General features: G+C 34.5%; 1 protein-coding gene across 1 annotated transcript; it reads right to left on the reverse strand.

Moving 5' to 3' along the window:
- Positions 1-554: 554 nt before the first annotated feature.
- Positions 555-15,863, reverse strand: LOC132697996 (uncharacterized). Its single transcript, XM_060663811.1, has 6 exons — positions 15,722-15,863; positions 2,436-2,820; positions 2,158-2,385; positions 1,363-1,469; positions 1,106-1,309; positions 555-1,052 (listed from the first exon to the last, which is right to left on the reverse strand). The coding sequence occupies exons 1-6, from the start codon at positions 15,731-15,733 to the stop codon at positions 879-881; spliced, it is 1,110 nt and encodes a 369-aa protein (XP_060519794.1). The 5' UTR covers positions 15,734-15,863; the 3' UTR covers positions 555-878.
- Positions 15,864-17,723: the final 1,860 nt, after the last annotated feature.

A 17,723-nucleotide genomic window follows, 5' to 3' on the forward strand; every position in this document is an offset into this window, starting at 1 on the left:
AAAAGCAAGAAACTAAACTTGTTGGAAGCTATGGATATTAACAAACTGAGATATTGGAATCTATAACTTAATGCCCAATTGGATTTAAATGAGTCTCCGCTTTTAAATTTAAATTTATAACTCTACATTGGTAATTACAAATCTGTTACTACCTGTTTATATAGATGGGTGTCTGAATATTGTCATATTTTGCATTTGATAAAGGCACGGTGTCGCACAAAGAGCTGTCATAAATAATTAAATAATTGTCAAAATCTGACCATTTTTTGTTCTAATTTAATTATGTTAAATGAATTTTCATCAAGTAAAAGTCACCTCGGTCCGATAATATAAAATGTTTCAAATTTAAAATATCAAAGTTAATGCTATTTTCTCAGGAGAAGCTTCAATGTCGCATGTCGCATAAAACAACCACTTTTTCTCAGCCGGAAATTATACTGCATTTAAGAATTTTTATAATAATTATAATAATTAAAAGAAATAATCTTACTAGCAAATCATTTATGATCAATCAAATTCGTCAGTCGCAGCGAATCAAAATAACACAATCGTCTAAAAAAATATTTTATTTTTTTCGCATTTACATAAATAATTTACATGGTGACCCACTGCAAGAATTGAATATATAATTCCGACCTCGCACTAGAACTGGCAATACGATTTCGTGTTATTGGCTAGTGCCAAATATAAAAAATATACGTTACGTTGCCGAAGGTGGCGGCTTTTCGCAAATGTCGTTTCATAGTTCGATCGCAAGTTGGCTACAGGATGCAATGGGAATTATATCTCTTCGTACACACCTAATTTCCTTCGCATCCTGTATATTCGGGTCAGTGTTATCAATGTGTTGTTTTTGTACCGAGTTTCTGAAACATTAATTAATATTTGTAACCTCCATCTGGAGTGTACTCTTGTCCAGGTCTCGAAGGTGGAGATGGTCTACCAGGGTACCCTGGTCCAGTCGGGCTTGGGGGTCTCACAGAGCCGGGAGGTCCCGGAGGGTAACCGGGACTTGGTCCTGGTCTATACGTCGGTTGACCTTCGTATCGTATCTAAAAGCATCCTTGGAACAAGCAATCGAAAAATTTAAGATCAAGCGGTATACCTTGGCGTGGAAACCGCTTGCCCAATTGGCTACGTAGTTGACGACTTGGGTCCTGCCATCTGGTAGTTGCACTCGGTACTCTCCGTTGGTGGTATCACCGTCGTTGATAGCGTTGTGAGAGTAGTCGTTCCCGTACGTGTCTTTCACGGCGTACTTGAAGTCGAAAGGTTCGGCGGGTTTATGAGGTAATAAGAGGTGATCATTCTGGAACAAAGATTGTCCGAGTTAAATCCACATAAAAGGTAAGTTAGACGTACCTCTCCATTCCCCGGAATCGGTTGGCCAGGTGGCCGAGGGGGTCCGTACGTCGGTGGTGGGCCGGTTCTGGGTGGTATTCCGGGTGGTGGGGTTTGAGGCGGTCTACCTATAGAAATTTACTTCTAAGATCAGCAACAACACATATCGAAAGTAAATGAAATATTGAAGAAAACTATGTCGACAGATGGTGAATGCGCTTGGCCTGTATATCTTTTTCTAATTATCTATGCACCGACTAACTTTTTCTTTAAACAGTGTATTTTCTTAATTATTTATAAATAATTAATGGAGTGATTAGTATCTAGGTTTTGACAACTTAAATTAGTAGTTATTTATTGAGACGATTTATTTTCAACATATATTTCGTATTCAGCAAAACCAAAATCCGAAACTGAAGGGTCAGTATCAGCTTCTTTATGAACGGTATTTTTTAGTGTGTCCAAATTTATTTTTTTTAGTAAACATTGTTAAGCTTTTCGAATAATTTTGTATTAAAAACAATAACAAAAATCATGTTCGGTTATACTTCAGACAGGAAACGGAAGTCCTCTTTTATTCATTAGTAATGTACATGATCTATCACCCATTTACGAACTCGCTGAAAAGACGATTCGTCAAAATATTCCATAACGACATGAGCAAGAACCCGGTACAGTTGGGTAGACAATAAAAAAAAGAACAATATTTTTATTTTGCCTTCCTAGAAGCTCGTTCTTGCTGTATTCGATTCAGCAAGAACGTGTTGTTAACGCAATAAGCTCACAATTTGGGCTTAGCCGGTTCTTGCTTCTTACTTGTGGGCGGGGGGCCGTAGCTGGGTCTGGGAGGTTGAGGTGGAGGTTTGTACGGTGGCGGTGTCGGCCTAAAAGGTGGTCTACTTGGCGGTTGAGGAGGTCCGTAGGTCGGCGGCCTGTAAGAAGGTGCAGTTGGTGGTGGTCCGTAGGAAGGTCTAGGCGGAGGTGACGGTGGACGATAAGTCGGTGCTGGGGGTTGGGGTGGCAAATAACTCGGAGGGCGGGTTCCTAAAAATCCGGCAATAATTTGGATAGAAAATAAACATATAACAACTTACCTGGAGGTCTGTATGGAGGCGAAGTAGGTCTCTGAGTCGGAGGAGGTCTATACGATGGTCTCTGAGTGGACGGAGGTCTGTAGCTCGGGGGAGGTGTAGTGGGTTTAAAAGGCACTGAAGGTATCGAAGGTGGGTTAGACGGGCGGTAAGGAGGAGGTACCGTTGCTTGCGGCGGTCTTGTAGGGGGCGTTGGTGGAGGACCGTACGAAGGTCTCGGTGAGGGTGGCGACGGAGGTCTCGGTGGTGGGAAACTTGGAGGGGGAGTGGGGAACGGAACCCTCGGGGGTGGATAATCGTATCCCGTTTTTGGTGGCAGGTATGCGTTCTGGCCGGGTGCTATAGCGGCGTACGCGGCCGCTATCAGGCAACAAAAGGTCGCCGGAACCTGGAAAATGGGAACAAATGCGATCTACAAAATGGAAATGGAATAGGATTAATTATAGTGACTGCCAAAATATTTTAAACACGCAGAAAAAAAGATTACAAATCTTGAACGACCCGGAAAAGTTATGTTTGGCAGAAAATATCAAATATATCAAAAATTTTGGCGAGCTCTTCAAAAAATAAACAACATCCGATTTTCTCCCGATGGCTTTATGCGATACAAATATTTTATGGTCATAATTTTCCTGTAATTCTTTTTTTACTTTATACAAAATGGTGCACTAAACATGTACTTGCTTTTTCTGGGTATCTTGAAAACGATGGCCTTTGCCAATTTTTTTGTGGTCGGCTAAATTGATGATGAAAAATGAGACGTATGAGTTCAAGTTTTTTGCCGTCGCATTGATTATAATTATTAAGATTATAATTAAAAAAAGGAAAAGTTTGCCAGTTTAAATTTTAATAAAAAAAAAGTAAAATAAGACATGTAACTATATTATATGTTATAGCAAAGTTGATTATTACTTAGAATACAAAGGAAACTGTAAATTATGTTCCAAAATGACTGCAAAATATCGAAACACGATAAGAATAGTTTGACCTTATTGTAAATTTTTTCCAGCAAGTGATGCCTCATACAGAAAAACCCTTTACGATTGTATAATTTGTAGAAATTCAACAGAACAGGAAGAGTGACGAAGTTGATGATGGTTACCTGAAATCGAAACTTCGAAGATAAAATCTAAGTATGTAGAGCGTAAAAACATAATAAAACTTTCAGTCTTATTTAACTCAGTAATTTGCAAAAATTTTTGCAAACTACCACGTTTTTCTGAAACCAACAGAACTTTGTAACTATAACCGTGACTGATATGCCAGTACTGCCCCGAATCAAGAAGTGGCACCTGCATACTGCAGCACAATTTCCGCGGAATTCCACGCATGGTTTCCATAGCGGTTTTCTGTTTTTACATGTTTTATGTGTGTCCGGAACCAAACAGGAGTAATAAGCTATTTATATACGCCCGTACAAAATTAAAATTCCATCTTTTATGCGCGGGTGGAGGCGTTAAGGTTATGTATTTGTGCTGCCTCGACCTTTGCAAAATAATTTACTAACCGTGAGTGCAGGTATGAACGTTTAACCTTGTAAGCATCGTTCTTTCCGATAGGTTTCAAACCGTGGAGCATCACGACAAGAGCCACACCTACGAATACACACGAACATTAAAATGCTCACTTTGGGACTTTCGCTCTCATTTACTTAATTTTTAAATATACCGCAATACGGCGTCGATTGAAACCTAGCGAAACTGAGTGCGCTATTTTTTAAAATCAATTGAGATTCTTTCACGTGTTCAAGAAGTGTTTTTCTATTCCCGTCTGTAAAATGCCTAATTACACACTGTTCTAGCGTGCGGGAAGGGTCACTTTACAACGTTAGTTTCGTTTGCCATGAATCCGAGCCACTTCGGTCATTTCCGGGATATTACCGCACGAGTATGGGAGCAATCGGATGTTTTCGGAGATATTTTCCACGCCTTGAATTTTGACGTTTGTCAATTCTGACGGTTATGTCAGTGAATGTATTGGTGTTGTTTTGCGTAAATGTACCCAAAAACTAACGGTCGTAGAAAAACACGTTCGGTAAACTTTTTAATTCACTCGTTTATTAAACACTCGCTCTCGCACTTGTTGCTTAATATACTATTGTTCGATGAAATCAGTTCTCGAACTAAAAGACGCGGGAGATCCGGGTCTATGACCTTTACGTGAGTCGTGTAAGTTAGTTTCGAAAACCTGAAAATGAACTTTTTCTGTGGTAAAAATGCCGTGCCACTCTACACTGTACTTGAGTTTTTTTTTCAGCAGAAAAATAAGCAGTTTGCTCTTTTATTTATACATCTTAAATGGCTTTCTAAATGCCTTTATTTGTGTTTGTATAAGGTGACAATATGTATGAAATCACGTTCTAACACTCACAGTTGATTTTCTCGTCGTATCTGAATATGGGAAGATATCAAAAAAAAAGTTCAACAAGCGCAAATATCAGGTTTAAAAGAGTCAGTTGTATTGGCCAATACGCACAATCTAAAAACTATTTTTATATTTGAACTATTTCAGTGTTTTTATTACAGAATAGTTCTATCGGTGTGAAATTATTGTAAATATTTATGGTCAGAGTTTATTCGAGCCATTTTTTTATTTGCACCGGATTGTTAATATTTGATAACATATTTTGTCACTATTTTACGCAACCGAGTCGAATGTTTAGACTATTGATGATGTAGGTGTATCGATGTTATTGAATCAGAATGAGTCATAATTTTGCATTTGCATATGGCAACGAAAGCAATTCAGCAAACTGAGTGGATTTATTTATTTATTCAGTCATTAACGTCCCACAAAACGATGCAATCCGTCAAAATTATCATAAAGGGATAGATTGCCTTAATGTAGTGCTTTAAGCGAGGAACAAATTAACAAAAAAAAATGTCTTATTCTCTAGACGAAAAGATAATTACGAATTCTGGGTTCGTCACGTTGTTTCTGAAAATTCCTCCGAGGAATGCATAGAAAAGATATTTAACATATAGATTATATAAATAAAAAGTCATGCATTACTTTTACCACTGGGAATTAGTAATATAATATTTATAATTCATATTTTATTATATTTATTTATAATATAATATTTATAATTATAATTATAATATTTGATAATTTTCCAATATTTCAGTTGGTGATTTCTCAAGTATTTCTAAGATAAGCAGTCCAAATGCTTAGTTTTCACAATAGAGGGTATCAAAATTTTATTTTTACTTTTGTTTTCTTCTCCATGATTTCCAAAATAATGCCGATTTCATGGTCGGGGTTTTTGTAATTAATTTATTTTCATAGGTTCATGAATTTTTTATGACATTTTTGGCACAATAAACGAATAAGAAAAAATACAAACACATCACAATTTTGACCTTCAGTTGAATTGTCGCTATTCAATATTAGTGAGAATAGATTTTTTTTAATATAATATAAAATTATAATAATATTGGAACTCAAAACAACAATGATTCGCTTAGTCTATGATGATTGTATATGTCAGTAAATAACTAATTTTGATTAGTAAAATTTAATGATATTTGTAATGGAATGTATTTTATACGACGACAACCGTAGGTTCCAATTAGCAGCCGATCATATCACGTGACTTATTAAGACGGTTTCATAAACAATGAAGAATTGCCCAACCGTCTACCATAAAGAGTTCGCCATTTTCCCGGTTTCCGTTCATTGTATCGTCGCATCCTTAACCTATGAAACAGAAAAATGCCTTATACGTAGCGTTACAAAACATTCATATCCGGTATGAGTTACGAGAATGGGTGGTACCCACACCAAGCATTGAGGGGTTAGCACTGGGCGCTTGGGCAATACTTGCCGTACTTGTATCCATCATGGAAACTTCCTCTAAAAATTTAATGTAAATGCTTAAAGCATTCGAGTAGGAAGTATTGCTATTTTCAGAAAAATATTTGGAATAAATATTGTCGTTCGGCCCCGCCTATGATAATACAGGAACTTATAAAGCAACTATAATTTTTTTTTTTTGAGAAATCTCGATTTTAACCAATAACCTTGCGGTATTCTACAACCAACATGGCCGCTAACAGATCATCAATAAGTTTGGAAGCGGTATTTTCTCAAAATATCTAAGGAACATTAAAACTCCGGGCAAAAAGGAGTTAGTGTTTGGATATCGCTGTTTAGAAAGGAAGGTGCAGCATAACTTAAAAGATTTGAGAATTGGAGCCATAGTAGTGCCAATATATTATCTAATAACTATGTAGGTTAAATTGTTTTCCAAGTTCTAGTTTAATAAAAACGTTCATTTGTTCATAACCGTTATTTATTCTATTATTCATAAATTTATGCGAGCAAAATGAATACATTCATATTTGTAATTTATTTTATGCTGTGGGTTCGGTTGATTGCAGAATGTTAACTAAATGCATGGCGGAATAGTGTCGAAGCCCTGGGCCCGGCCTATCGCTCGCACAAATTAACAATATAATAATTTCATTGAGTTGTAAAGATTCCGCGCGCGACACGTAAACAGATAATGGACATGTATTTGCAATTAATTTGATTTATTTACAAATAAACATCGGGAAGTTGGAGTTGTTACGGCAGATTAATATGTTCCTTCCGTAAAGTAATATTTTACGTATACGCAGTTATCTGTCTATGGCACAGTTGTAATTATTTTCCTCTTCTTTAATGTCGAGTTAAGTAGGTTTTTTTTATCCAACCTATTTCGATACTTCTATAAAATGGTAACCGGCTTTCAACCGCTTCAAATGATAAGCAGGAAAAAAGCGAAGTGGTGATAGAAAGCGCCTTGGAGAATCGTTGGACAATCTTCAAACTTTCGCTACGTAAAAAGAGGATAATGTTTTAAAAATCTTCGTTTTCGCTTAATAATCTGGTACCTCATTTTGTTTAATTGGAAGAATCAAAAAAGGAGCGAATTTAACCTTAAGTCTAAAACACAACTGGTTTAGGCTTAGGTATACCGCAGACCTTTACTGCAACAAATGGTGCAAGGTTGTAGAATTATGCAAGACTGTTTTTGGGTATAACTTTTAAGAATTCGATGTCTAAAACAAACTTTACCACGTGTGCGCCAATTTAGGGGTATTTTTTGTATAGCGTCTAGTAATATAATACTATGCTATAAAATAAATAAGACTAAGTCTTAGTAAAAAACAAATAATTAATAAAACAAAGAACAGGCATTATAGTATAGTTCAACAGTACAAAGAAAATTAGAGCTGTTAATAATAATGTTTATTTCATTTGACTTTTAACAAAAGTATCGGATAATGTCAACAAGTAAAAAAATACATTAGAACACTAAAATACAAAAATTAAAAACAGATACGTACAAACACACAAAGTATATCACACTGAGAGATCGGCATTACTACAAACAAAGTGTTCTTCGAGAGAACAAAAAACGTTCTTATTCAAAATGAGCTTTAATTTTTGCTTAAATAAATGGACAGGCAATATCTGTCGGACGGACAAAGGCAACTTATTATATAGTTTTATTGGTAAAATCATAGGGCTGTTAGCTACTTTGGCTAACTTATGACTTGGCACCTGCAAATTAAGATTAGCTCTAAAATTGTAATCTCCATCAATTCTGGTTATTTAATAATTAGATAGATTACTCTTTATGTAAATTACGCTATTTACTATAGAGAGGGAAGCGTTGAAATATTTAATTTTGAGAACAGACAAAAAATTCACTAGCTCTGGAAGAGTCTCCCCAGCATATAATAGTGTAAAATAAGCAAGATTGAACATATCCGAAATAATACAATAGTAAAAGCGGAAGATCCACACTCGACCCCAGTCGCCAAATGACAAAAGTATGCATAGCCATACATATGTTTAATACGTAGTCAATTTGGCCTGTCCAGAACAAATTACTGTCTATGAACAAACCCAAATACTTGACAATGTTAATCTGATTAATCGATTTATCCTGCATTTTAACCAATAAGCTCTTGTTCAAATCCCTAAGCGAAAACAACATCATCTCAGTATTTGTTTGTTTAATTAAATAAGTTAAGTTAAATAAAAAAGAAATTACAGTGATATGAAAATATGTGTTAATACTCTCGCAAAATGAATGAAATTCGTTTTTTTTCCATCTCCGCCTGTAAAATATATTGGACAGTATTTGTAAAAATTAGAGAAAACCTTTGCCGGGTCCAAGAAAATAATTATTTTTCCAAAATTTTTTGACAAGTCGAAAAACTTCTCACTTCTCCAACTTCGGGAGTAAATTATTAGCCTTAACTAAAAAGCCGGGTGCCCCTATCATACAGGGTGCGCGAGATATATTTGGAAATTAATTCTGGTGCAATTTTTATAATTCTCTAAAGCGTGATATAACTTTTAAGAGAGGCACGTGATTGCGAAAGTAGTATAGTTATTTACTACCTTTCAAGGTATTTTGCGATGGCCAATAACAGCTAAATAAGTAGATAATTGTGTAGGAAATCCTCTAAATTATCTTTTATCTGTCTGCTTAAAATATATCAACGATACGTCAGACGACGAACGTGTCGAGTCGCTTTAAGTAATCGCAATTTTGGTGCAGACTCTCAGCATCAAATAAAAAACAGCGTAATGCGACTTTGATTACCGCGGCAGTATTTCACTAGCTCTGGAAGAGTTTCCCCAGCATATAATAGCCTAAGAAAATCAAGATTGAACATATCCGAAATAATACAATAGCAAAAGCGGAAGATCCACACTCGACCGCAGTCGCCAAATAACAAAAGTATGCATAGCCATACATATGTTTAATACGTAGTCAATTTGGCCTGTCCAGAACAAATTACTGTCTATGAGCAAAACCAAATACTAGCCAACGTTAATCTGATTAATCGATATATCCTGCATTCTAACCAATAAGTTCTTATTCAAATCCCTAAGTGAAAACAACATCATCTCAGTCTTTGTCCCGTTTAAACAAATACCGTTACGCTCACAATATGAGGTCATACCGCTTACTGCCCTAGTGGCCAAGAACGTGAGATCTTCCAGACTCCTAGATGACACTGCCACCGCAGTATCATCTGCATATAAGGAAACATAATTGTTTGGGAAAGAATCAGATATATTATTAATAAATATTATAAATGATAAAGGTTCTAGTATGCTTCTCTGTGGGACACCGCTGGTGAGTTCTTTAGAGCACTCTTTGGTCACGACCCTTCAAAAACGACTCAATCCAGGCGTAACTATTCCCTCGTATACCGCAATTATTTAACTTATTCAGCAACAATTAATATCAAGCACATCAAAATCACAGGAATATCCCCAAATAAAAAAAAGGAAAATGTTGAGGAAGCGTCATAACTAAACCAACCAAAACTAAAAGTTGAAATTAATTATATAAACTATAAGATTAAATATATAACAGATTAACTTCATGTCCACAATACCAACTGTAGAAAAAAATTATACATTAATTCCAGTGAAATTAAATATAATGTTCTGGATTTATACGTGCTGGTGGTTAAAGCCAGTATATCAATGTTGGATTAGCACTTGAAATATTGAATCATTGACGGAATCGAGGTTACTTTACTTAATCTAATTATTACTTTGTCAGAAATGTTTGACTAATAAGAATAAGCGAGTCATAATAGGAAAAAAGGTTAAAGGTTGAAGCAAATTTTTAGGGGTTTGTCTCTAAGAATAAGAACAGAATTAGGATAACACTCTCCCGACCCGAAATATTGTAGCTTGCATTTTACCACGGAGTTGTCAAACCGAACTATAAGCAAAGTAGCTGGGATGCTGAATGATAATGTTGATTTGGCGATAAAATCAATATGCTTATATTACAATGATACCAAGGTGTGTAACTGAATTGCAATTTGAAAGATATAGTTGTCATAGTCATTTCTCTTCTTTCTATATAATACGCTTATTATAGGTAGATGTTAAATCATCCACCAAAAGGAAACAGGTATTGCAAGAATTTTAAAAATTTTCATTAATCGACGAAGGCATCCACTATTTAATGATGAGGTTATGTACGTAGCAAAAAGAGCAAAATTGCCATGTTGCTTCCTCGCGGAGCACCACTAGTAGCAAGATGTACAATAGTACCAGATGGTCACTAAGGTAACTAATAGAAAACTGATCAGGTTCAAGTTAAAACCGAATGGAGAAAGTTGCGTGAAAAGCGAAATGTTTGGGTGCGAAAAGTATAGTTAGGGTTACTTAGGCTTACGGCAAGTTAAGTATAAATTTATCAGGTGTCATCACGTTCCCGTTTTAAAAAATGTGACGCCGTCCGAGTTATATCACCAACAAGTTATCCGCTTCGCTTTTTTTACAGAAATTTTATCCGCCGCCGCAGCCGCCGCAGCCGCCGCAGCGCAACGGCCTGATTTTTTCGAAAAATTCCTCGATTGGAATTCGATTCTGTTTACGTTAGGTAACAATCGTAAATAATCCTCTCGAAATTTGGGTTAGAATCGCCGTAAAATACGTACTTACGGGTTTCATTATTTCCTTTTGGAGATCGCTTTACCGCTTGCAATTTATTTTCTTGCGTAAGCGCATGTAAACGAGCCGGTTTTACAATTTTGATAAGCGCGAATGCTCGCCCGACGCATCTTTTTATACCGAATAAATTGATAAAAGTTTATCCACAATAAAAAAATTAAAAAAATGGTAAATATACAAGAACTGTGTGTGTCCTATTTAACAATATATAAAACGTAATTTAAAAACTAAGAATTATCGTACTTTTTGTAATAATAACTGAATCATTATATAGCTTTAACGCCTACACTTTTTTGTCTGTTATTCGGCGTTTATTGCCTATTACGTTGGGTACTCAGGATCAGATCTGAATCTTTCATAAATTGAGTGAATATTAGGGGTATGCTAAAAGTTTTGCATATTTCTAGTGTGTTAAAAATAGAGCAATCCACTTCTAGAACAAACAGGGCTCTCTCTAATCCCTAGGGTTTTGGAATTGACCGGTCACATTTTTTGGTGTCAATTGGCCAGTCAATTGACCGGTCAATTGACTGGCCATTTGGTCATTTTGTCATAGGTAAATTGGATATCACAAACGCCTAATAATTTAATATAAAATAACTATTATTATTAAATAATGATAGATAACACTCTAAAATTGCGAGATGTTATTTAAAACATTTTTTGGTTAGTCAATTAAAAAGTGGTCAATTGACTACACTAATAATCCCATAAGTTTCTATTCACATTTAGTGATCTTCTTTGAACTCATATACAGAAAAAATAATAGCTTATTACAGCTTGTGTCTGTATGCTTCCAAAACCAATGCTTATATACTTATAAAGTATTGTTTAGGAGTTTAAATAAATAAGTTAAGTTAAATAAAAAAGAAATTACAATGATATCAAAATATGTGTTAGTATTCTCGCAAAATGAATGAAATTCGTTATTTTTCCATCCCCGCCTGTAACATATATTGGAAAGTATTTGTCAAAATTAGAGAAAACATTTGCCGGGTCCAAGAAAATAATTATTTTTCCAAAAATTTTTGACAAGTCGAAAAACTTCTCACTTCTCCAACTTCGGGAGTAAATTATTAGCCTTAACTCAAAATCCGGGTGCCCCCTACCATACAGGGTGCGGAAGATATATTTGGAAATTAATTTCTGGTGCAATTTTTATAATTTTCTAAAGCGTGGTATAACTTTTAGGAGAGGCACGTGATTGCGAAAGTAGTACTGTTATTTACTACCTTTTAAGGTTTTTCGTGATGGCTAATAACAGCTAAATAAGTAGATAATTGTGTAGCAAATCCTCTAAATTATCTTTTATCTGTCTGCTCAAAATATATCAACGATACGTCAGACGACGAACGTGTCGAGTCGCTTTAAGTAATCGCAATTTCGGTGTTAACAGACTCTCAGCATCAAGTAAAAAACAGCGTAATGCGGCTTTGATTACCGCGGCAGTATTTCGAAATGAAGCATAAGGAAGATCCATCAATCTCCAGCGTAATAATTTCACATCAATCTCATTAAAGATTTTTCACACTCGTGTGAGTTTCCGCGACGCTACAGACTCCCGCAATAACACCGGAATAATAATTAATCACCGCGCAACGTATTATTACCTTTTTAAAGAGCAAATAAAGTGGGAGCTCGAAGTTGAGGCGAAAAAAAAAATTTCGCCCGGTCGAGAAGTTTTGAATCGAAAGTAGATATTATAGAAAGTGGTGATTTGCACGCACTCTTCTATAATTGATGGGCAACGTTAAAAGAAGATGGTTCAAGCTCCGGTTCGAACTATGTAACAGTACCTACACGCACTGGATGTACCGTGTGTTTGAAAACAAATTAGAAAAACTCGTTGCTCAAAATAAAGGACATTATATTAACGCTGGATCAAACGTTAACTAAATATAGCGAAAAAATAAAGGAAAAGGCTTTTATTCATAGTTTATGCCATTAGTAGGTAAGTTCGTTTCAGAAAATTTCATTAATAAATTAATTAATTAATATATTTAATAGATTTGGATTAGATTTAATAAATAGTTCCTAAATGAACCTGGATATAATTTTTTTTATCTACTTCCATACAAAAGTTGTTCTTCGAATTTATTTGGGAGAAACAACAACCCCCTCTACTTATTCTAAAAAGGTGAAAAAATATGCGGAAAGGGTGTTCTATTTTCATTTTGCATTAAAAAAATAAAACCTTTGTTTATATGCAACATGGTTTATATTTTACCAAACCGTTTTTCACGATAATAGGAACTGGACGACATATTAAATGAGATCAAAGAGATCATTTGCAGTTTTTTTAGCAGCCAAACATTGTTGTGTTTGTGTTAGTTAACATGTTCTCCATTGTATGAACCTTGTCATCTTGTATCATAAACAACCCTTCATTTTGAACAAGGAGTGGTGTCCTCAAGCTTATCGCATTTGTTTCCAAACACCTTGTACATGCGGACGAGGCGTAAACAGAAATCATCAGCTCGTTAGCGTCAGGCACGGAAAACAATCATCAAAGAACCAGTGGAAGCAAGTTGGAGAAATTGTATACAGTCGCGTTTGCTTATCTATTAATTTATTGCGATTGTGTTGCGTCGGCTCGATAGAAATTGAAATCAAAATTACTAGCGGATAAATCGGCGATAATCGGCATGGTAAATTCTAGAAGCGGTTAAAAAGCAGGATCGTTTATCAAAGTGCAGCTGCGTTGTAAGGAGGCAAATGTTTCCTGGTTGGCTGGAGTTACTATCGGTATGCTCATATTTCGTCGAAGTTATTTTTTAGTACTAAATGTTATTGTCGATATAAATTAATTTTTTGATAAGTCATACTTTAGACATTTTACTCCCGAGGGCTGCTGTGTATAAGGACATAGCAAAAGAATAGGACAAAGGCAAAAATGTTTAACTGTTTCCCTTGGAGGACTCAGTGATGGTAAAATTACTATCAGATTCAAAAGGTAATTTAGTCAGCACATCTTTCTTTCTTGGATTTTAGTTTCTTTAGGAAACTGTATCGAAAGTTTCTTCTGTAATTTATTAACTGTTTAATTTAAAAGGAAAGAAACTCCTAATCTCCGAAGCCGATTTGGAGATGAACTCAGTACGCTTCAAAATTTAGGTACATTTTATTGCTTACTTTAATTACAATTTTAGAAATTGTTTTGAGAAAGTAGATAGTATGGGGGGATAAAACACAAGGAAATATTTAGCAAGCAAGGCTCGAAAAAATATCCTTACTGCCAGTTAGTCTCAGTGAATATTTTAATGTCCTCTATTATATTGATTTATTCCATTACACTCCCCACATGCCGAAAGAATTTTCGGGAAAACAAATATGTACAATTAGAAATTAGGTTAGTTTCTTGTATATATTTCATCACGACTCACGGCCAAACTATTTTAGTTGTATAGAGCCTTAATTTCAAGAATTTAAGGGGGTAGTTAATTTTCTAAAAAGCTTAATAGAAAACATAAATAGAGAAAAAACACATTGCATACGTGTTTTGGTTGGATAAATTTAGTTTGGTAGAGACTACCGAAAAAATATTTTTTTTGAGAACATAAAGGCCATAAACCGAAGTAAATTTTGGGTAATGACTCCGCTGAAAGCCTTGTCTCGATCACTGATGGTTATCGTATTAAAGTCTACTTAAAACATCGCAATTAAGCAATTAAACTAAAAAAGAAACAGCTAAACATTTAAGCCGACCATGAACCATTTAAGCGCAAAGATTACTGTAATTTTTTGTTATACTATTTTCTTCGTGTGAAGCACGTAATGCCAAGCTGTGAGAACAAGAATAATGATGATATCTTAGACATTAGTCGGAGTAGTCTACATTAGATCTTTAATCTTTGGTCAGATATAAGAGCAGTTGCAAACGACTAGGCTCGTCATTGTATAATCCGCAAAATTTCCTAATTACTTGTTCATCCTGGCAAGTAAAATCAATCGACATCTTCCGTTGCATTGAACAAAACAACAAAGCAACTTCGTCTGATTTGACAGCGATGACGTAAAGTTAAGTGTCTATTTTTCAGTCGGAGTATTATCCGTTATTGTTATTCAAATTTGCATTGACAAGTGCTCGAAGTAAAATTTCCAAGGAATCTCGAGTTTAATTAGTAATATTAAATTGAATATACAAAATGATGTGGTAAGCGCAGTGGATATGATTATGACGGGTTTTAAATAAAATTTAAAATTATTAAGGAAAACAACGTGAAAAGCGTAACATCGATGCGCGTGGAATTTCAAATGAATGTAAATGTGTTTGTGCCGCACATTATTAATTAGTTTTAGTGAGTAATAACAGTTTTATGTTATTAATTAAAATACATCTTCGGTAGTAAATAACAAAAGTGTGAGGATGATCTGAAGATTTAAAACTTTATGAAGTATAAAACGGGTAAACCGTTATTTACGTCTTGCGAAACGTAATTAAAAAAATTAAGTAAGTAAAATTTCCCGACAATGAGTCATTGGCTGGATGAAAAATTAAACCCTTTTTTATGGTTTTTATTTTTTTATGGCAGAAAATGTTAAAAACGTTTGATTGAACTTTTAAATAGTTTAAAAAATTTCTGCTAACTGATTGTCAGGATTCGAAACCGTCTAAATATCTTATTTTAGTTTAAGGTAGTTACTATAAGCCACAATACAAAACAATTCAAATAATAAATACAATCGAATATAAGAGATCAATTTGTCAGTTGTTGCTTAATAAAGAAATCGATTTTTGATTTTCTTTTTTGCGGAACCCTGTTTAGTATATTTTGATACTACGGAGAAGATTGCCATATACTGACCTTTATTGTCATATCCCTTTGGCGTGATCCACAATTGGGTCGAAGTGTACTTCCTGGGTGGTACAAATAAGGGATCGTCAAATAATAAATAGAAACACACACTGAAAACCCCCCCTGGAAGTGCGACACTGATCACGGCAAATAGGATGGCACCATTAAAATAACTGGTACTTTTATACCGCACTCCCGAGTGGGAGACGATCTTCAGAGAAGGGGCCATCTTTTACTACGATATGTGGAATAATGTAACAACGATTGTTTTGGATTCTCCGTAGTTTTTTGTTTGTTAAGTTTTCGTCAAATTATTTTAGTTATTTTTAAGGCTGTATTAAGCACGAGGCACTTTAAAAATACTGTACTGATAGTAAATTAAAGAAAGTTTATTTTTTTCGGAAATATGTTCAGACAGGCCGATTTGTATTTTAAATTGCTCTTTTTTAATAATAATGTGTAAAAATCGTTGTGAAAAAATTAGGGTTAGTATTTAAAGAAAGATTCGATCACGTCATCTTTCAAATTTGGGACATTCAGCATAAAACTTTGTTACATAAAAAATATCGCCATTTAAATTACTAATCGGCTTGTCCGAGCAAATTGCCGAAAACAAATTGTCTTTTCTTCCAATACTTATGTGTGTTCATATATACCCATTTGAGCGAACTACTAACTTTGTATTTATTTTGAGTTGTGACAAAAAAATTCAAAAGAAATGTGTTATTAGTTAATCGGAAAATATTAAATGGTTTCTTTTCCTCTATATTCGTTACACTAAAAATGTTTATAAAGCGTTATTAAGTAAAAATACACCTTAAACGTGTGCTTTGAAATGTTTCGTTGTGGGGATAGTAGGGTCTAATAATATAATAAAAGTCATGAGTTATTTGAAAGTGAGATAAGATATATAAGTCGCACCGCTACAGATAAGAGCTAAATTGAAAACCTCCAGCGATCAATTTTTTGTTCAGAAATCGGAATTTTTTGACGAAATTATATCGAAAAACAAAAAAAATGAACAGACTCTATCTCAAAAACTAAGAATTTTACCACACATTTCTAGAAACTTTTTACTCTAAAAATATTAGGGAAATCATCCTGTCAAATACTGGACACTTATTAAACAACAACGTGTATAACTAATTTTCTGCACCAATCATTAGAAGTATTCACAATTAAATTAGAACAAACAATGATATAGATTTTCACAGTTATTTAATGATTTCTGACAGCTGTTTAGGCAACACCGTGGCTTTATTAAATACGGGGTTTGGGTATTTAATAATCATAAATCATTGAACAACTGTGAAAATGTGAAGATTTTTGTTCTAATTTAATTAAAGAAATAGGAGAAACAGAGGAAGTTAAAAATAAAACAAAAAACGTCAAAAAAGTACGCTCTTCACTACTTCGCAAAACTAGAACGAAGCGCACGAAAGCAAAGGAGAAAAAAACGAAAACGCCATTAAAGGAACAAAGCTAAAATAATATGTTACACAATGGGTAGTAGGCGGTGCGACACTTGTGTGCAAAAACAAAAAAATCATGACGGTCCGTAGGCATAATAGATCTCCGACGATCGTTCATTATGCGGGAATGTTATTATGAGATTTGTAAAAATTTATCAGTCATGTATACAAATCCATTATTTAAACAAATCACCGGCTAAAGTTGCATAATTTAAAGTGCTTTTTTGTATAAAATATCTTTCTATTGTTTATCGGTGTATCCTATTCTATTAATAGGAATGGAAATCGTCAGACAGCGTCGGGTCACTACAAAACTTAATATTGATATAAATCCAGTGGCAATATATACACTGCGTTTAAGCACAAGCAATACAGAGTGATTAAAATAACTATGTATATTATGGAGGCGTGAATGACTGGGGACGCTCCGTTTATAAGATCCAACCTGTTACAATTTTATGTTTTACGGTTTTCTTAAAAAATTACTACATTTCAAAATATCGATTTCAAATTTGGAATTTTCATTTCAATATTTTAAA

The sequence above is a fragment of the Cylas formicarius genome, unplaced genomic scaffold (assembly GCF_029955315.1).
Source record: "Cylas formicarius isolate icCylForm1 unplaced genomic scaffold, icCylForm1.1 PGA_scaffold_2__14_contigs__length_35257938, whole genome shotgun sequence".
Lineage (NCBI taxonomy): Eukaryota > Metazoa > Arthropoda > Insecta > Coleoptera > Brentidae > Cylas > Cylas formicarius.